General features: G+C 45.4%; 3 protein-coding genes and 1 long non-coding RNA gene across 4 annotated transcripts; all 4 read right to left on the reverse strand.

The window, feature by feature from the left end:
* Window positions 1-1,732: 1,732 nt before the first annotated feature.
* LOC101780280 lies at window positions 1,733-4,255 on the reverse strand. The gene has a single exon (XM_004984634.4). The coding sequence runs from the start codon at window positions 3,613-3,615 to the stop codon at window positions 2,266-2,268; it is 1,350 nt and encodes a 449-aa protein (XP_004984691.1). The 5' UTR covers window positions 3,616-4,255; the 3' UTR covers window positions 1,733-2,265.
* Window positions 4,256-5,092: 837 nt separating this feature from the next.
* Window positions 5,093-6,560, reverse strand: LOC111255939. The gene is made up of 2 exons (XR_002676103.1): window positions 6,374-6,560; window positions 5,093-5,460 (listed from the first exon to the last, which is right to left on the reverse strand). It is a non-coding gene; the product is annotated as an uncharacterized LOC111255939 (long non-coding RNA).
* A 266-nt stretch (window positions 6,561-6,826) lies between these two features.
* On the reverse strand, window positions 6,827-8,732 carry LOC101759618 (BTB/POZ domain-containing protein At3g09030). The gene has a single exon (XM_012843051.2). It carries the CDS (start codon window positions 8,673-8,675, stop codon window positions 7,248-7,250), a length of 1,428 nt encoding a protein of 475 aa, XP_012698505.1. The 5' UTR covers window positions 8,676-8,732; the 3' UTR covers window positions 6,827-7,247.
* Window positions 8,733-9,201: 469 nt separating this feature from the next.
* Window positions 9,202-17,134, reverse strand: LOC101779864 (chromosome transmission fidelity protein 18 homolog). The gene is made up of 24 exons (XM_004984633.3): window positions 16,860-17,134; window positions 16,437-16,772; window positions 16,267-16,328; window positions 15,529-15,666; window positions 15,178-15,429; window positions 14,986-15,072; window positions 14,362-14,463; window positions 14,223-14,288; window positions 13,990-14,097; window positions 13,845-13,906; window positions 13,716-13,760; window positions 13,530-13,603; window positions 13,115-13,182; window positions 12,961-13,029; window positions 12,483-12,580; window positions 12,320-12,401; window positions 12,134-12,212; window positions 11,976-12,063; window positions 11,754-11,907; window positions 11,199-11,390; window positions 11,055-11,114; window positions 10,243-10,505; window positions 10,033-10,138; window positions 9,202-9,476 (listed from the first exon to the last, which is right to left on the reverse strand). Exons 1-24 carry the CDS (start codon window positions 17,044-17,046, stop codon window positions 9,420-9,422), a joined length of 2,835 nt encoding a protein of 944 aa, XP_004984690.1. The 5' UTR covers window positions 17,047-17,134; the 3' UTR covers window positions 9,202-9,419.
* Window positions 17,135-20,472: the final 3,338 nt, after the last annotated feature.

Raw genomic sequence — 20,472 nt, forward strand, 5'->3', positions numbered from 1 at the left:
TCTCGAGATCAGCGTCTCAGCGACTCGAATACATTGCACTGCGATCAGAACACGCTGTGCCTAGGGCCGTGGATAATTTAAGCCCTTGTTTACTTCACCCCCAACTCCCAACTTTGGCACTATGCAAAAAGAAGATTCCTCATCATATTAAACTTGCGGTGCATGCATGAAGTACTAAATGTAGACAAAATTAAAAACTAATTGCACAGTTTTATTGTACTTTGCAAGACGAATCTTTTGAGCCTAATTAGTCAATGTTTGGACAATAATTCACAAATAAAAACGAAACGCTACAGTATGCTACAGTGCTGTAACAGTAATTTGGCACCTCCCAACTTTAGCAACTAAACAAAGCCTCAAATATATTGAGATCCGGACACCACGACCACGAGGCCTTTTGATACCCTACCCTTTGTCATTTCTCTTGAAGTTCTCCAAGACTCTCTTTGCTTTGGCGAGTGGTGCTGTAACTAGATTGCCATGCCGCCTCGCGTCTTCTGCAGCGTCACTCGAGCAGCCCGAGCGGCCGGCCGGCCGAGCCGCCGCAAGACCACAGGCAGGAAGTACAGCACGGGCATCGTTTGTCGATGGTAACAACTTAACGAACGGCAAATTATCACCGATGTTGTTCATTCTCGCCTATGGGCGTGGTCATCTGATTGGTCAGCACGAGGCAGCACAAAACGGTTAGATTGGCCACGCGTCTGTAGAATACCTACGCAGCTTCTCTGCGCAGATGACATATTTCTGACGGGATCTCCAACCATCCAAGAGGCCGAGCCATCACTTGCGTTTCTTGGCACCTACCTAAATCTAGACCTTGCTTAGTTGGTCAAATTGGGAGATGCAAAATTACTGTGCTAGCACTATAGCACACTGTAGCATTTCGTTTGTATTTGTGAATTATTGTCCAAATATTGACTAATTAGGCTCAAAAGATTCGTCTCGCAAAGTACAACAAAACTCTGCAATTAGTTTTTAATTTCGTTTACATTTAGTACTCCATGCATGTACCGCAAGTTTGATGTGATGGGGAATCTTCTTTTTGCATAGTGTCAAAGTTGGGAGTTAGGGGTAACTAAACATGATCTTAGTAAAATGCTTTCCAAAGATTCTGTCCAGTATCCACGAACGCAAATCTGGAATCAAATATGTTGCTATTGGTGGGCAAAGGTACATGCAAAGGTCATGATTTAGCTAGGGCTGTTCTGTTCATGTATAAAAGTGGTCTGTCTCGTGCATATTCTAGGGCTTCTAATGTTTCAGAAAAAAAAACACATGTGCATAAGAATATCGTGAAACGACTATGATTGAAGATTTATAGTTTAGTATTAATCATATCTTTCATTGCTATATTTCTCTATTGGAACGAGTATTCTTAAAAAAATCTTGCTTTCAAATACACTCACACTATTAGGATGATGAAATGGATCGCTAGGTCAGACCTTTGGTATCGCTAGGTCTCTTTTCTTTACTTCCTTTTAGACCTTTTGGTACCAAGCCACTAGTGGCCCAATAAATAGGGGATGAAAGGATAGTGGCCCAAATTGGGATGAAAATGTTCAGTGTTGATAGACTAGGCCCATGGCCCAGAAACAGGCCCGCGTACTAATCTTTTTGGATTTTGCTACATTGTGGCTGAGTAATGGAAAAGTTAGCTGGTCAACAAACTAGAACAAGAAAGGGAAATCTTGCTACTTACAGTTCTCTCTGCAGTTTGCACTTATTCCCCTTAATACACAAGAGAACGGTGTCTTCGTACTATTGAGTAGTCAAAAAGGTAAGTCCTAAACTCCTAATGACAAGGTATGGTACATGCAACAGAGAGGCACAAAGCAAATCTGAACACACATCAACATCAAGATGAGAAGTCAGGATAATTGAGCAGAGACCACTAGACCATGTAGCAAAACAGCTGACAGGGGACCAACAACAGTAAGAGCCACAGAAACATGCCAACCACACTACTACAAAACCCAATCAAACATTATGGTTCTGGCGCGTCGCACTCGCGTGGTAGGCTCACTCAACTCCGTATCATTCACAAGCTCGATCGGATCCAGCAAATTAGACGACGGCGTCGGCCACTGCTGATTGCACGATCCGACCAGGGATCCAGAGCTCCGGGACAGCGCGCGCGAGGCCTCCCCACGAACGCGACCGCGGCACGGCGAGTGACCGGTGACCACAGACCGGTGAACAGTGAAAGGCTATACACTAGTACTGCGTGCAGGCTGGCCGCCTCGTGGCCGTCGTGGCTGCTGGCTAGCTGCTGTAGAGGATGACGAAGCACGGGAGCACGGCTCTGGGGTTGAACACCAGCAGCTCGACGTCGTCCCCGCCGGTGGCTCTGCCACCGCCGACGCCGCGCACGGGCACCATGGAGTCGTAGGCCACCTTGTCGTCGTCGGCGCCGCGGCCGACGCGCCCGGCCACGACGCGGCACACCAGCATGGCGCGGCGCACCTGGAGGAACGCGAACTCGCGCTCCACGTCGTCGGGGAGGGAGGCGTGCGCGGCCCACGCGGAGGCGTAGGTGGCGATGCCGTCCACGTCGGCCTGCTTCCCCGCGAACCCGTGCCGCAGGGTGCTGCACACGCAGCAGTAGGGGCTCCCGCACGCGCCGCCGCCGCCCAGGGAGCAGAGCATGGTGGAGCAGTGGAAGCGCAGGCGCTCGTTCCCGTCCGCGACGCACCGCTCCTCCACGGCGGCGGCGGCGGCGCCGCCCTCGCCGGCGCAGCGCCGGGCGGCGCGCGCGCGGACGAGGTCGCGGTACTCCTCGAAGCGGGCCAGCGCACGGGGGTTGTGGTGGATCCTGAGGACGCGGCGGACGACGATGGGGGCCTCGCCGGCGCCGGCGCCGACGCCGGGCTTCCACCCGGCGAGGAAGATCATGCGGATGATGTTCGTGCTGGAGTCCAGGTCGGTGAGCTCCGACAACGAGTGCCTCATCGCCTGGTGGAGCTCCAGCAGCTGCGGCCGTGCCAGCACCTCGCCGCACACCTTGCAGGGGAACACGTCGCCGCGGGCGGCGAACGACCGCGACGACTGCCTGCTGGCCTGCAGCAGCTTCTGCGGCGAGGACGGGACGGGGGTGGCGCTGAGGGAGCGCACTGAGAGCGGCGACATGAACGGAGAAGACGACGCGCACGGCGACGACGGCGTGGACAGCACCACCGACGCCGAGGGCTGGGGCGGCAGGGACCGGGCGAGAGGTGAGGACACGGTGGTGGTCACCGCCTCCTCCTCCTCCCTTCCCGCAACGGTGGCATCCCTGGCCCCGGATGAAGAGAAGATGCGGTGGAGGTATAACCGGAGGCTGGCGGCGACCGACGACACGTGCCTGCGCCGGGCTCTGACACTATCGTTGGTAGCGGCAGACGACGACGCGGCCGGGGAGAAAATCAACGGCGATATCTTCCTCCTCTTGTTGCTCCCACCTCCGGCGCCGCCCACTTTCCCATCGGCGTCGGCGTCCTCAGCTTCGTCCTCCTCCCGTGCCCGCGCGGCAGACCCAGAGGAGAAGCAGCAGCCGGCGTGGCCAATGTGGATGAAGAGGAGGAAGAAGAGCGACAGGAAGCCACGCAGCAGCGAGCTGCCGCTGCCGCCCGCCATCGCCGATCTTTGACCACCACCAGCAGCGAGCTTGCTCAGTCCTCGCGCACTTGACTCAGATCATGCCGGCGCAAGCGCAATGCAATGAGAGGTTGAGGACCATAAAGGAAGGAATACTCTGACAGGTGAGTGGAGGAAGCAAGCTCAAGCCGGGAAGTGATCGGAGGTGGAAAGGGAAGGGAAAAGGGCCGGGAGCTTAAAGCCGAGAAGGGAACGTGCCGACGTGGTGGGCTGCGTGCTGGTAAAGTACGGAAGCCGAACGCAAAAGGCGATCCCGTGGCGACAGCAACACGGTGTGCCGTGTATATACGCAAGAACGGCAAAGGTTCCATGCAGCTACTGCTGCTGGTGTAGGCATGACAGCGCTAGTCTCCCAGCTCCATGCACCGTCAGCCCGTCGGTCACATAGAGGAGGCTGTGCCTGTAGACTTGCACAGGCGGGTGAAGCGAATGATGGATGTGGGCAAGCTACCGATCGATCAATGGGGACGGGGGTTGATGCCGCGCCTCATCTCGCCGTCGCCCGCGGAGCCTGGATTAGTGGATTGGAACGTGTAGGCTCGGAGGGAGCCATCATCATTGTTGATCCGCCTGACGTGCCCTCCTCTGTCCCCGGCCTGCCTCCACACCGATCTCCATGGCGCATCATGTATTCATGTCACCTCTCACTGACCCCCTGGCTGGCCGCTAAACCCCAAAAGATTAGCCGAGGCATGGCAACGCGACGGGCGGTGAGGCGAGACGGAGAGGGAGACAGCGGGCGGGACAAGATGCGACTGTCCCTGCGGCGCTCCCGAACAAGGCGAAACGTGCAGCGGCGGTCTGACCCGCGCAGCGCAGAGATCCCCTCGGCCCTTGCTAGCTAACGCCTGGCCCATGTGCCCCCTCCATGATGCCCGCGGCCCGCCACAGCGAACCGAGCTGTATTTCGGCGTAGAATACGTGCGTCTCGAGGGTTTTTTTGTCACGCTGGCTGCGAGTCCTCGGGTATGATGGCGGCTGTGCCTTCCGAACGCAGCTAAACGGATGGGAAGACCCGTCGGCAGCGCCGCGTAATCATCCGCAGCAGCGTACGTTGTACTCGAGTACATGGGATCCGAGACTCGCGACCAAACTGTGGAGCACATCTGGAATCTGAGTCGTGCACAAGGAACGAATGATATGCTCCGGCGGCAGGGACAGACCGGGGGCTCTTGCTTCTTGAGATTCGCTGCTAGTATCACTTTGCCGTGCTGGGTTACGTACGATTTTAGCCCTTATTTTTTTCTGGATGAGATGTTGTGGTGGTTTTTATAGGTTTTTAGCAATGCTTTGTGGTACGATTCGCCATGTTCTGAGCCAAAAGGGAGCATCCAAGCCCATGCACACGACACTACGACAGTCCTCCGTTAAGACATTAGATAATGTGATTCCCGGACCTCATCATGAGACAACAAAAGTTGCGAGCCAACCAAGAAGTTCGTTCAGCATCCGAGCAAAAAAAATATATTGTTTTCATTCCAAGTTCAGCGTCTGAACAACATCACTTTGCCATCCTGGCTTACATACAATTCTCTTTTCTTTTCTTTTTCAAACGAGATGTTGCCATGGTTACCATTTATAGTTTTGGTAAATGCTTTATGTTACGGCTTACCAAGTTACCATGTTCATGTTGCCCATGCACACAGCACTCCATTCAGCCGAGACAATCTGATTCCCAGACCCCATCATGAAACAACAAAAGAAACTACCAGACCAAGAAATGGTTACAGCAACTTATTATCAGAAATCATTTAGCTCCAGTTTATAGCAATAGCATGCCCCAGTCCATAACAATCGACAAGACTCGTACAATCACCACTCTCTCTGTAAAAGTGTAAAGATCCCAAAGATTATGTTGTTTCCTACTGTGGATATATAAAAAAGTATTAGTGCGTCACTATGACCGTAGCTGTTCAGAATTAGTCAGCCATTCACAACATCTACTCTGGTGCTGGTAAAGAAATTAAGAAACGTGGTACCATTATTTGTTTCTTTTTCTGATACCGACTGTCTGAAGCTCAAAGAAGAAAAAAGGACGCTTACAAAATCTTTCACTTAAAATAAGAAAGCAGGTTGCTTACATAGCTTACATAAAAGCCTACATGCTCGCTGCTGTATCTTTTTGCATTATATCTGATAAGTTATTTTGACACAAGCACCCTACCTACTAAACTGTACAAACATCACATCACTAACAAAACCTGTACTAAACTAATGTACTCTTGCAGATACTGTTCTCGTGGCAACATTCTGAAATGAAACTTTTAATATGGACAAAAGCTGCAGTTTAGAATGAATAGGACTTTCTTTTTTTGGTAGAGGTGAAATTAATGAACTTTGAGTTATGATATTTCATAAGAAACAATCATAATTTCTCTAATAATTCTTTTGAATCCGGTACACTATGTTCAGAGTATAATCATCCAAATGTACAACATAATTTATTGCACATACAAAGCAAGACAGCATCAAAGCACAAAAAGAACTATAGGTGCTCAAGCATATAAATTTGGAACAAAATCTGTGGTTGAATTTGCACTTTCAAAGGATCCTACTCCAACAAAGAAAAGGATAATCTAACAAGTGAGGTTGAACAAAGTTTAAAGAGGAAGACACCAATTATTATATTTAGGCGATACATTTCTTTCATGATGATTAGTAGGGTACACCAAAAGAATAGCCTTAAGTTCTCTGATAATGAGGTTGGCCGAGATGATGAAAAGGGAAGAGTGAAAACCTGCTCACTGTGACTTTACTGAAGATGATGTCACATTATCTTCTTTCAAGGATATCACAGCAGTTTCTTCAAAAGCTGGAGCTGGTAAAAATGGTCGCGGAGGAGCAATATCTCTACCAGTCTACCCCAATACTTCATATATGGTTATACCCAGAGGATTATGGATATTCCAATTCATTATTCGAAATCTGCAAATATCAAATGCCTGGATAATTATCCCACTATATATTCTCGTAAGTCCTAACCAATAACTTCTAAAGATGAGGATGAAAAGAGGTTGCTCTCAATGTCAGAAAATAAATATTTTTAAGCTTTTCTCTCAAGCAACGCAGGAGAGCTGCATGCCATTTCCTTAATAAGAGAGAAGAAATACAAAGGAGAGGCAAGAGTCTGCTCCCAGTACAAAGGAGAGGCAGGAGCCTACTCCCAGACACACTCAACAAGATAAGAATAAATCATTCTAATAGCAAGTTGGTATCATGCTCTCAGCCCAGGATGCTGTGGTAGGATAATTACAAATTTAGTAATACGTAAACATATGGCACTAAATCGAGGATGCTATGACTTTTTGACAATTGATACTGTAAAAGGTAAGATCTTGTGCTAAGAGACTAAAAAGGAAGTTTTACATCCAAGAAGGTTACTTCTTTCAATTTCATGCATTTGCCACGAAATGCATCTGCTGAAGCACGACATGTGACTATACATAATATATCTCGTGAGGCCGACTACAAAGGACCATATTTTCAGTACCGAATTGTGCATGAAGCCATGAACCAAGAACAAGAATGGCATCATGTTTGGCAAGTGCACTTTCAATTCTCTTGGTAGACCTACTGAGCAGTCACTCCGTGTCCACAAGAGGAGACTGCTATCAGAGAGAAACAGCACCAGCAAGGTGGGACGTCTCCCACACTTCCACACCTTGCATATTTTCTCTTGTCAGAAACAAGCGATCTCCACCCCCTGCCATCATCTGTATCATTCCACGTTTAGCGTCCTCTTCCGTGTCCACATAGCAACTCCTATAAAAGCTTTCATCGATTCCTTCACTTCTGGGTCCTTCCTTTGTTCCTGATTGCTCTGCGAAGTCGCCTGTGTCGTGAAGCTGTTCTCCCAATCGGGACCAAACCTCCAGTCCATCCTTCCGACTGACAAATACTTGAGACTGATGGCAATGCAGAACACTGCCATAGCCTCCTCCACTCCCTCTTGGTCCTGATGACATATACGCCCAAGGGTCGTTACCAAGGGATCTCAGGTCTGCCACTGCAACATCTCCTGATTTTGAACAAACCTTGTAAATTGCCTGCTGCTTGACATCCACATCTGCATCTGCAAATGGATCCCCAAACCTACTGCTTCTTCCAGCTCCCCCTGGTTCGCTTGTCTCCCACACCACATTCCCAGACCGAATATCCCACAGCCTCATGTAGCCAGAGTAGCCGAATGCCCCAGAACTCACAAATGATGCAAACACCAGCCCAGGTGCCGGCAGGTGCACCACTCGACATGGTGTCGATGACTTTGCCGCACTACCACTCTGCCGGCCAATCTCCTGCATTGGCTTCAGTGTTACAGGGTCAACCACCAGGATGCAGTTCTCCCGATGAGGGCACTCAAATGTTGCCAAGATGGGTGAATTCTTATCGGCAGCATCAGCAGGACAGGCAGCAATGGCGACGACCTTCGCCTTGCTGCAGCGAGTGTCAGTGGGATCCGACCACTGAACGGAGGCGACATGCCGGCCTTCGAGGTAGTCGTACACGTGCAGCCCTGGAGCGGAGGCGGACCCGAGGACGACAAGGCCGGGGGGCAGTTGCTGGAGTGAGGTGATCCGGTGGAGGTGGGTCCGGAAGGTGGAGAGGTGATCCAGCGCCGGGGAGTAATAGGTGACCTGCCCGGCGCCGTGGGCAAGGCAGAGGGACCCGTCGTGGTGCGGCGCGAAGGCGGTGGGGAACGGCTCGGAGGCGGGGGAGAGGGTGGAGGCGAGGGAGACGGAGAAGCCGCGGAGCGGCGGCGGAGAGAGCGCAGCGAGGAGCTGCGCGTGGAGGCCGTAGAAGTGGGCCTCGTCGAGGAGGACGCGCGCGGGGAAGGCGGGCGCGGCGGAGGACGGGGCGCGGATGGCGGCGAGGACGGCGGATAGGAGGGCTGGGTCGCGGTCCACGAAGGTTGGGGTGGGGGAAGGGGAATCGAGAGACAGGGAGAGGGAAAGGGAGCTTGCCTCCAGCGAGAAGAGCTTGCCCCCCACGTTGAGCTGCTTCACTGTGCCGCTCTTGCCGCCGCCGCCGACGGTTCCCATCGTTTGCTCGTTGCTGGTGCTAGACTGCCGCTGGGCGCTGGTTGTCCCTGAGGAGGCGACGACTTTTCTTCAGATTCAGACTGGGCAAAATGGATCAGAACACGTGGTATTGGGCCAGCCATGTTATGGGTAGGAAGGTCAGGTCGGCTCGGCCCATCAGACGAGTCATTGGATCACTGTCCAAGTCGAACCCACAAGCCCACTTTGGGCAAGAGCCATTTTCCTCTTCTTGAAAGGAACCATTATCCAAATACAACATCGACATCGGTAACTAGAATTCAAACAACAATATTTTGTTTTTGGAAAAAAAATGCAGGTCCTTTCTCATTGACGAGCATGGGACATCTATGGTGCTGACTTTCTTTTTTTTTCTGAGCCAATGTTGATGGCTAGTTCTTGGAGAAATGTTCATGGACTTTGTCATGATTTCTGCTGCCTTTTCTTTTAAAATAAATATTTTAAGCCATAAATCTTCTGATCTTGGCATGGAACCAACACAAAGCGCTTGACAGTTGAGACACCGACATAATACATCCTGATGGCATTCTTGATTTCTTCTTGTCTCCCAAATTATAGAAAGAAAATGTGCATGTGACATTACATATAAGTGTAATTTTAGTTTGATCCATCAATAGTTCAAACTATCCTACATGATACACATGGTACAATCAATATACAGAGAAGGATATAATTAAAAAGGGGGAAAAGATGACTTTACAGTACAAGGGCAAGGACCAAACGGGCCTAACTGAGCAGAAGATCGCGAACTCTCACTGGTCTTTTCACTGCATTTGTGAAACCCTGCACATTGCAGTCACCTTCATGAGATAATGGCAAAAGAAAAATGTGTATAAACTATAAAGGGGCGTACAATTGTTGGCATGAGTCCAAAGCCAAAGGAGTGGCCGAGTGGAATCGCACGGGTCGGATTAGCATACAAGACATGTCGGCAACTAAAATCAATTGATTGAATAAACGTTCTGCTGGGTGTTACTTGGGAGGTATGTAAATAAAAAAATTTATCTGTTGTCACTGAATGCGGGCATGTGGTTCTAGCTCCCACATATCATCCTAACGTTAAATGTTGATTTCTACATTATACGTGTCCTCAATGTCATTGAGAAAATTTTATCTTCATTCCAAGAGCTTAAACAAAATAACTTTTAAAAAACATTGTTCCATCAACAACGATCGATGTATAGTAGGGAATACATACTTGTCATGTTGGATCTAGGACCACACCCACGTCCAGCAAATTTAATTATAAGGGACAACCAATTCCATAGTATTCTTAATGATTCTGTTTATTATATGAAAACACAAAAGGATAACTAAAGATTGGTGAAAAGCAACATACCTCATTGTATTTGAAGATCAGAGGGCGTGAGTCCCTCTGAGTTGTTGCTCCTTGCTGCCCAGCATCACTATGAGTTTTTGCATCTACCTGTCTTTCCTTCCTAAACCTGTTTTTGTCAAAGGAAATAGGTAAACTTCACCATTATCAATAGTTGTAAGTAAAATAGCAAGTTGGCATCTAATGAGCGATAGTTGGACATTACTACATTACCTGTCAAAGAAATTTGTTGCACGGTTGGAGTGCTTTTTGGCAGGTGCAGGACTTTTACCATTCAGACTAGAGGCTGAATTTGATTGCATTTGAAGTGTAGTTGAATTGCGCTTGGAGCTATCCTTGGAAGAATGTAATGCTGGAGCAATGGAATCAGCTATTGCTTTCTTTCTTATAGCTGATAAAGGTTCGCTCCTGACATCTCCATCATTAGTTTGGTTCAACTTGCCAGCACTATATTTAATGATCTTCTGCTTCTCTACCTGCATCAAAGATATTGTGTTGACAAGGATGAGAACAAATTGCCTTTGTTCTACAGCAAATTTCCCTCATCAAAATCTTCCTCATGTGTTCAAGTATGCCTATGGCCCTGTTTCTTTCGATTTAGTGCAGTTTCTTAAAAAAAAAAAACAAAGCCGCGGACAGGTGCAAGTGCACTGGCAAATACAAGATTTGACATAAGCAATATCACATAGGCAAATACCAGATTTGACATAAGCAATATCACAAGTTCGAGAGCATATATGGATTTACTGAATTCAAAATTTATGTCAGTACCTGTCAAGAGAAAGCTTTCAAGGTGCAGCTCAGTCATATGCCAATTGAACGTGCTTTTCTCAGTTAGTATTTATAAAAGTCCAACATAATTTGCCAAAAGATTGTAAACAATAAATGGTAGCCTCAGAGAAAAAAAGGATATATATTTAGTTGTTACAGTTAAATTCAGTTAGAACTTGGAAGATTGGCATCAAGTGCTAAGCAGACATGAAACTATAAATTTACATAATTGCAAATTTAGAAGGATAACTCACCTCATGCACCAAGAGCTGTTTCATGGCCAGAGACAGATCAATGTGCTCTGATTGATAGCCCTGATATCAAGAGCTATGTTAGGTATAGTGAGAAGAGTGCACAATATGTGAATTAAGAATAAGAACTTAAAGATCAAAACAAACCTTAAAGTTTATGATATCACTGAATGGAGGATGGAAAGAAAGTGAAGGAACATCATGTGGCACCACAGATATGTTTGCCCTTTCTTGAGGGGCAAACTTTGTGTTTCTATATGTAACTGAGTAGGAAACCATAGTATCAACTAGCTGCACAAGTTCATCCTTTTCTCTCTGTGACAGCAAATTCAGGGCTACCTGAAAAGATCCTGTGCTGTTAGAAACCTTGTAAAAAGATTAAAACATAGTCTTATATTCAAACTTGCAATGCCATGTAGAACCAATGTTTCTTTCAAAAACAAATTCTAGAAACAATATGTTTCATACTGGTGAACTTGGATTGGCATAGGGCCTTAAACCCTTTCCTTAGTTGATATTTATTTCAGAAGAAAATATTAAGATATTGGCTCCATAGTTTCATGCTTCATTTGTGGTAGTTCAAATCACTATAAACATACGTTAACCATGCAATACTCACTTCAGTTGTTGAAGACAAATTAATTAAGCAAATAAGTAATATACCAACAGGTTAATTTCGAGATAAAGTTTGGCACAACTTACAGGTCTTAAACTCAGTGGAGAGAGAATATGTAAGAAGGGGGAAGCAATATCTTCAACAAATGATTCTACTGACATGTGCCTTGAGACAACAGGTGACATTTCGGTTTGCCAGGTCTTCAACATGTCTTTCTTTTCTAAAAGCATCGTTCGGGACCTAAAAAACACATCGACATTAGGGCCACTGAGTAGGCTGCAAAAAAAATGATTATATGGAGGGATTACCTCTGCAAAGCTTTTGGCCATTCAATATTTGGCTTTTCAACTTGAGCAACCATGCGACTTATTGTGATGGCAATTGGAGGTTGATATGCTGAAATAAGTGGTTCAACATTGTTAGTAAAATATCTATACAAAGAAGAAAATATACAGTCCTATAATACCAAGAAGCGGCATCTGCTGAGTCCGGTAAACATATTTGGTCAAGCAATCTGAAACTCCAAGTATATCGAGACATTTTACCTGCATGGTAGTTTTTGAAGACGAATTATTAAAGGAAGAATATCAAGCGTCACGCAAATCAAACATCCCATCATTAGCCAAAATCAATGTCTTGTACAGATACTCACAGTCTTTTGCAACATTGGGTCGTGGTATGATAGTCTCAAGAAGTTTTCGTGGATTCCATCCATGGTAACTTCATAGTCCCCACTGCAAATGAAATACTTATGCAAATAAAGAAGTGACACCAGCTCAAAGAACCATGTAAGAAATCTGACAGATAAATTTTACCGGTTAGATATGAGTGTGAAGAGAGAATCAGTGTCCTTATCTTTACTGAAATGACTTTCAGCCTTTCCAGATCGCTTGAGTTTTTTCTTTTGCAAAACCTGTGGAACAATTAACTCAATAAGATGAAAAAAAAAGGTACAACGAAAAAAATATGTGCTGGTGTTGGTTGAAACTTTGCTACCATAGGTCCTAAGACCTGATTTAAACATAGAGCAGGAGTAACCATCTTTCTTCTTAATTAAATTATATGCAACTCTCCTGCATGTTTGAGGGAAAAAAAGAGAGTGGGAGTAACCAAAAGACATCTAAAATGTCGTGTTACGTTGAATTACAGAAGGTTAAGGTTCATAAAGTTGATAACAAGGCCCAAAAGAACTATGTATAGAGATGTAGTCACAATGGAACAGGTTCATAAGTGGCTGTAGTTGTGATTCCAAAAGAGAACTGCTGAAGAGGCATTACAGGGAGAAAACCAGACCTGTTTCCAGACATCGAGGATGCTTTTTGACTTATCCTTCTGTCCAATTACTTGTGAATCAAATGATGACTGCTCCATAGCACATACCATTAGGGAAACAACACCATATCTGCCAATAGTAGCTTCATATGGATATTTAGATCAGCTCACTTACAATGTTTAGTGCCACCCCTTTCTTGTTCAAAAATTGAAGTGTGTTTAAGCATGACCGGATGTCACATTCTGCAGGGCAATATTTCTCAGTCTATGAAAATAACCATTCATCTCAGGGTAGCAAAGATACTCCATGCAAACAATAGCAATCCCTTTTCATCCATCCAAGTATTAGAAAGTGCATAATACAAGCAAAAGAAGCAGCTCTTTGAAAAGAAAAAAAAGAGAGAATAGTAGCCAGATCAAATAATGAAATGCAAATTAAAACAGATTTATATCAACTAGGCTGAAAAGATTGATCTTAGTTCTGTTACTGTTAAAAAAGAACTGCACATGCCATCAATTCATTACACGATGATACTTAAACATATGTCTCACTGTTGTTACAAATAAAAAATGTGCAACAGAAATCGTACCAGTATACTCAGCTAATGCAGAAAGAGCAATTGCACTTGTCTTGAAACCTTCATTTTTGCATATATACTTGAGCCTAAACAAGAAAATTGATTTATGAACACATGGGTGTCATGAAAGTATGTGGCTACAAAGATATGTTCTGTTACTATGTGATGAAGCTATAGGAATAAGTGCAGTCACATCACCTGTTCACCACACGACTAATCGTTGGCTGCACAAACACATGAACCCTGTGAAATTAAATCGGTCCTCATAAGCAAAACCTTCAATGATTTATAACTGTACCAAACATAATGAAAGAAGGGAGATATTACTTGGCTACTTGGCGCAGTTGTCTCAAGGCTGGAGCATAAAGGTCATTGCATATACAAATTACCTTTGAACATTGTCTAATCAGTACATTTAATAGACTGTAAAGACAATCAAAATGGAAGCAAAGGGGGTAACGTCAATGCTTACAGGCCTCAATAGTTTTGCCATTCTTTGACTTTTTTTAGATGCCTTTCGGACTTGAGTTTCTTCAGCATTAGTGCTTCTGTCAGAATTATTACTCTTTTCAGCATTGATCTGCAAGAGAAGAGCAAACCATCCGATGCAAACTCTTATTTGGTACGATGAAAACCTGATATAGAAGTGGGAAGATAAGTAGAGCTGCAGCAAACTATAAGATAACTATGTCAGGAGAGGACTACCATCTTCAGAATAACCTCCACTGCACCTTTTCCATCACCAAGTGCTCCATCAATTTCATCGATTACCTAAACAGGACAGAAAATTCAACAAAATATAGAGGGAGAAATTCGAAAACTGAAGCAGCAGTATTTAACTCACCAGACACTTGGGCTTGGAATCTGACATGATTGAGTTCATCTGAACTACATCAAGAATTTTTGTTTCAATAGATGAAGCAGAACGATCATCGCTGGCATTTATCTGCATTTAACACAGAACATGAGCAACAAATAGAACTTGAATTGAGAACTAGGAAGTTAATGCATCTCTGAAGCATCCATGATTAAACAGGTGGATATATTGCGATGATACCATGACAGACAGAGACTATGACGGACATGGTACCAGCAAAAATTTATCTTCCTGAGGAGCCTGAAGGATCAACAGGCCAATTAGACAAACCAACCACTCGGACATTTTTTTTAACAAGAGGCAGTGCTAAAAGTTGTGTATAAATATTACTGGAAGGAGGATCAACATAGTTTTGACATAAAATAATAGTTGCAGTTTCCGGTGCGCGCGCATGTGTCTATATATCAAAATCTTAAGCATTGAGTTATAGTCATGCCTTGGAACGTTAAAAAACTGAAACAGGGGGGGTTTGGAAGGAAGACAACAGATATATCTGGCACTAAAGAAATAGCTCATAAATCCTCTTTAGTTATACATTATCACATTAAACAACAAAACACACTGCTAGTATTGTATGATCATAACACAGACCTCCACAACATGGTAGCCACAATGTCTGGCTGCAACATGAGCTAGTGTTGTTTTTCCTAGACCAGGTGGACCACAGAGTAGCAACACCTGCAACATCAGGAAGGTATCAGTTACAGTAGGGAACCAGCATGACAAACCAGCAATATCTTTTATAGACAGCTTTTGGTCACAGCAGAGTAGTGCTAACCCCACCTTTTGTTCTGGTGTATTGTCAGCTGGTGACCTTTTGCTGAAGGAGCCACCCAAACCTTCAGAGTTGCTACTAGGTGTATTCAGGGGCATGTCAACAGGACCTCCCTTACTCTTGGAGAAGAAATTTTTGTTATTTGCATTCTTTTGGATGGTAGAAGAGTGCCGACGTAAGGCAGATAAAACATCATCACATGTAGCTCGAATATGGGATCCAAAAACACAAGAGTCCCATTGTTTTAGCCACAGAAGCACCTGAACAAGGCACATACACACATGTCAAGTAAAACGGATCAAGCATAAACGGAAAGCTTGACTTTGAAGTAGCAAGGTGCAATTTGGAACAGTATTTACCTCCCTGTTTGTGTGCTCATCACTTAACAGCTCTGTGAAAGAATTTGGTGCATACTTTTCCACCCAAAGTTTTTCTGTGACTAGTGGAGTCGCTGAACTAGCCTCGTTATCAAGTGAGTCTGTGCTTTCCTGCAAGGCCTTCATAGACATCACCAAAAGTGAGTAGGTTACTTTTAGTAGATGTGGTAAAATATAATAATAATCACATGCCATATCATCAAAGTAAAAATGGTTAGCCAAGCCATTTCTTGAGTTAATAGTCAGTGCACGTTGTAGACATGGTTAGGTCCATACAGTAGATTTGTGCAACTCCCTATGGGCATTGCAGTACTGACTAGTGAAACTAAAAGTGAACAGTGTCTTCTAGATCACTCCATAAAACAGAAAATACAGGAATTGTTTTTTAGAAGAAACAAAATATCGGAGTTATTATGTGACTTGTGAGATTATCATGGCAAATTTCCATTGTAAAATCCAAAAGGAAGAAAGACATCCATCCCCTGTTCTGGGTTGAACTGAAAAAAATAAGTAGCATAGGTGATTGCCACTTCCTAGTACCAATCGACAATATCCACTACATTTTCCAGTGATACCCAGATAAGTACCATTTGATTCACAGTGTTCATTTTAGATATTTCTTATGCTCCCTGTTTAGTCATAATTAAATGGTGCCGTGTTAAGATTGATCATTTAGTGTCATCTATTGAATATGCCTAACAATGTTCTTTATGTATATACCTTTGCTAAAGCCTCCTGTTCAGCACGCCTTGTTAGTGAATGAAAGGATTCTGAAAGCAGGCCTGCAGAATCACAACAAAAAGGAAAGTGACAAAATGAGCCATGAACAAACCAAGTCAATTGCATCCTGATTTCCGAGGGAAATAAATCACTTAGTACCAGTAACTAACCCTTGTGGTTGGGATTTGGGTTGGAGAAGTGAGCCCCTTGCCTCGTTCCACTAATTCCTCCACCAACCAATCCCTTAACTGCAAGCTTGGCATAAACCCTCTCCCCATTGGGCGCAGTGACGGGCACACAGTCCCCATGGATCTCCGACGCGAACCGCGAGATTGTCTTCTCGGCAACGACGACTTCAGGGGCGGGAGGAGGAGGCGAGTAGCGCAGCCACTCCTCGTCCTCCGAATCCTCCCGCTCCACGTTCCTCCGCTTGCTCCTCTCCTCTTCCTCCTTCTCCGGCGGTGGTGGAGGTGGAGGCCGCTTCAACCCGCCTTCCGAGGCTTCATCTTTGCAAGCATTTGGTCAATTCCGTCAGCAATCGAAACAATCGAGAGCTAGGGTTGCGATATACAGAGAGGGAGAGTGTTGCATACTTGCGCGTGGCGGAGCGGGCTCCGGCGGCTGCGAGGAATCGCGCGGTTGGTCCGAGTCGCCGTGGGGCGGGACGAAGCCCTCGTCGGGGTCGTCGAAGTAGACGTCCTCCTCTTCCTCCGGGAGGAGGCCGTGGCTCTCCATCCACTCAAGCTCGTCCGGATCTGGCATATCCATGTCCATGTCCATCGCCGATTCGCCGAAGCAGCGGTGGCAGGTAGCAGAGCTGCGGCGGTAGCCTGGCGGCGGCGGAAATGTGAAGAGCCGATGGCGGGAAGTGGCAGAAATGGAGTGGGGTGTTGCCGCCTTCTCTGCCTAATGTGGTTTTGTGGCGGGCCACGCGATATGGATCAGCCCAACATGATACACAGCCTTTAAGCCCATGGACCAAGACAAGCCCATGACTCTCTTTTGTTCATCATCGTTATTCTAAAAATAACCAACTAGTGTTTTAGCTTTTTTCTCTTACTATAAGCTTGCAATGATGCAGCCAATGCCATCTAACATTGACCTTTATTTACAAAAAAAAATAGTCTGGTCGTATGCACTTAGTAATACAGATTTCTTTATGAAAAATATTTTCATAGTTAGTAACTCCATAGTTTTTTATAATCATTTCTTCATCATAACTCTAGTTGTCAACTTTATAACCCACTCTGTTCCAAATGTTGTACGTTATGAACGGATAGAGTGGGTTAATTGCAACACCGCGCCTAGGAAGAAGAGGGGAAAGGAAATGAAAACAATTAGGCTCAATCGAAAAGCATTTTGGTCTAGTCGTGTCCTGAAAAACGAAACACCAAAGCTTGTGCAAACTAGGGGAACATGCAATGATACAGTTTTTAAAAGGTTCAGATCTGCTAGACTGTAGATCGAGTATGGCTGGCAGTTGCAGTGCACCTGCAGATCGAGCCGCATATATGATTTTGTGATGGTGTCGGACTGTCTGCGCATTGTTTATTCTCCTTGCCAAATCATACCCGGTATTTATTTATTTTTTATTTACGATTACGTGCGCACCTAGCAGCCAAGCCATGATCCAAAATTGAAGCTGCAACTGTCGTAGAGCGTAATCTTTCAAAAAAAAAAAAACTGTCGTAGAGCGTAGCGTCACAGGCACACGCTAGCTGGATATCGCAGAATCTTTTTTTAAAAAAAAGTTGTTTATTGATAAAATGTACTTTTAAAGAGAACGTAGTCGATTACTTCTCGGATGAATGATAGTGGTTGTTGCCTGTTGGTACCTGATATATGACCGACCTGCAGTCCCGGATATTCATGCTTAGATGGTGTTTGGATTTTTAGTTCGGATTAAAATTTATGTCACCTCGTATATTTAGAGGCTAATTAGGAAGATTAAATATGAGCTAATTATAAAACTAATTACACAGATAGAGGCTAATTGACGAGACGAATCTATTAAGCCTAATTAATCCATCATTAGCACATGTTCACTGTAGCATCACATTATCAAATCATGGACTAATTAGGTTTAATAGATTCGTCTCGCAAATTAGTCTCCATCTGTGCAATTGGTTTTGTAATTAGTCTATATTTAATACTCCTAATTAGTATCTAAACATTCGATGTGACAGGAATTTTAGGAGTGACTAAAGAAATAAACACATTAGGGGAAGAGATCACTTGGGGAACGAACCTCTGGACCTTTTGAGGAGAAGAACGGGATATATTTTCACCGAAAGAAATGTGAACGACATATCATGACGATAGGGTTAGCTTTCAATTCAACACAAGTCACAAAACGCAGATGCTGAAGCTGCTGCACTCTGCAGTCTGACGGTCAGACTCTGACCGCATCACGGAGCGAAAAAGTATCGCTTCCACGTCAACCGACGGGGAGGAAAGGAATCACGCCGCAGCTCGAATCGAGCGAAGACGCGGTTAAGCAACCGTTGCAAGCCTTCCACGCCATTCCTCAAGGGCGTGGACCGAAAGTTAAAAACACTCCCAGGATTCGCTTCAGGAAACAGAGGTGGAGCCAAGCCAAGCCAAGCCAAGCAAGGCAAAACCACTTCGACGCTGTCGGTATTGCTTCCTTCGAAGCCACCGACTCCCCGGCGGACGGACGACGGAGGAGTTGGTTGTTCGATCCGATTCCCGGACGATTGATCGGTGCCATGCGATGTGATCCTCGCTGTTCTCGAACGATCAGGGCAGGCGACACCGCGGCAGAGTATGTTTGATTGGTTGTATCATTTGATTCATGTATGAAATGATTTAAAATAATAATGATTCTTTTATTTGGTTGGGTGAATTGGACCAACTTATCCAAGATGAGGCTATCCCACTTAATACATTATTCTACTAATTATAATTAAAGTGAACCATATAGTACAAGCAAATTGGTTGAACCACCCCATCCAAGATCATCCATGCATGCATCATGTGGTGCATGCAACCAAACACAACCTGATGCGTCGGCGTCACGGCGGCCCCAGGGTATTTTCGTCTTCCGGCAGATAGACATTATACTGCACAACGACCCTGAGTCCATGACGTTGGCGGCTGCTGCTTCTGTTCAATGTTCCTCACAAGGATCACATTCGCATCACATCAGTTTCTCTCTCTCTCTTCATCAATCGTTTCTTTTTCTCGTCCACATTTTATTCCTTTTTGTGTGAACCCTGAGACACGATGGTCGCTCTCGGCTGTAACTCCGGCCGCCCCACCCACCAATAATACCACATGCAAGGATTGCGACGGGCACGGCCATTTTTCTGAGGTGAGATTGGTATCGCGGGTTTTGTTTCTTTTAGTCACCGGTGATGTGACCGACCCCGGTGGTCTGGTGATCTAGCAGCTCGCGGTAAACAAACGTTTTCGTCTTGCCGCGGTGATAGATCTAATCATCTAACGTTGTAACGGGGGGAAACGAGCAGATGAAGACGGAGTAATTACCGCCCATCCACGTGCATACCGCATCAACAGAGAGCAGCAGTGAAACATGACCATGTGGAAGACCATCAGTTCATCACACATGTGCGGTCCAAACCAGGGATAAAGCCGTTGCTGTCGTGCAGGCACGAAGGAGCAGAATGGACAGTGTCACAGTCACACAGTATTTAGTTAAAAAAAAAAACAGTTACACAGTATGATTCCTGCTGGTGGTGACATCAATCTATTACTTACCGGGGTGTGGCCTTGTCGCATACGGAGTAGCATTGCAGGTTCACATAATTAACGCCCACGGGATCAACGACCTGCCCCGTTCTAAACTATTTTGGATAAATTTACTGAACGTCTGAACGCATCAGTAGATCCACACCCAACTCAGCGTGAACACTTGCAGGTTGCTAATACCCGAGCCGAGCAGTAAATAAAGCATACCCTTCAATGATCGGTAACTCTACTGGCGAGCATCCAGTCAGGGGACTGTGGAGTCAGAGCTAATCAGAGCTCGAGCGCTTGCCACTCAACCGAAGATATTACAACTTGCAAGTAACATGCTTTTGTTAATATAAAATTACTTTTTCAAGTTTTCTTTAACGGTGGCACCTAGACGTACACTATATGTAGGTACATAATAATATATATGAACTAAAAGAAGTTAAAACGATTTACAATTTGAAATGGAGGGAGTAGCTCGCAACGAAA

The sequence above is a fragment of the Setaria italica genome, chromosome IX (genome assembly GCF_000263155.2).
Source record: "Setaria italica strain Yugu1 chromosome IX, Setaria_italica_v2.0, whole genome shotgun sequence".
NCBI classification, from domain to species: domain Eukaryota; kingdom Viridiplantae; phylum Streptophyta; class Magnoliopsida; order Poales; family Poaceae; genus Setaria; species Setaria italica.

What these genes read in the sequence shown, in the direction of transcription:
- LOC101780280 (XM_004984634.4), bottom strand. Translation starts at nt 3,615, where the DNA reads ATGGCGGGCGGCAGCGGCAGCTCGCTGCTGCGTGGCTTCCTGTCGCTC.
- LOC101759618 (XM_012843051.2), bottom strand. Translation starts at nt 8,675, where the DNA reads ATGGGAACCGTCGGCGGCGGCGGCAAGAGCGGCACAGTGAAGCAGCTC.
- LOC101779864 (XM_004984633.3), bottom strand. Translation starts at nt 17,046, where the DNA reads ATGGACATGGACATGGATATGCCAGATCCGGACGAGCTTGAGTGGATG. An exon ending in AACAGGAGGCTTTAGCAAAG is followed by an intron (nt 15,667 to 16,266) that starts GTATATACATAA and finishes ATGTCTATGAAG; the next exon opens with GCCTTGCAGGAAAGCACAGA. An exon ending in TGGAGGTTATTCTGAAGATG is followed by an intron (nt 14,098 to 14,222) that starts GTAGTCCTCTCC and finishes CTTCTCTTGCAG; the next exon opens with ATCAATGCTGAAAAGAGTAA.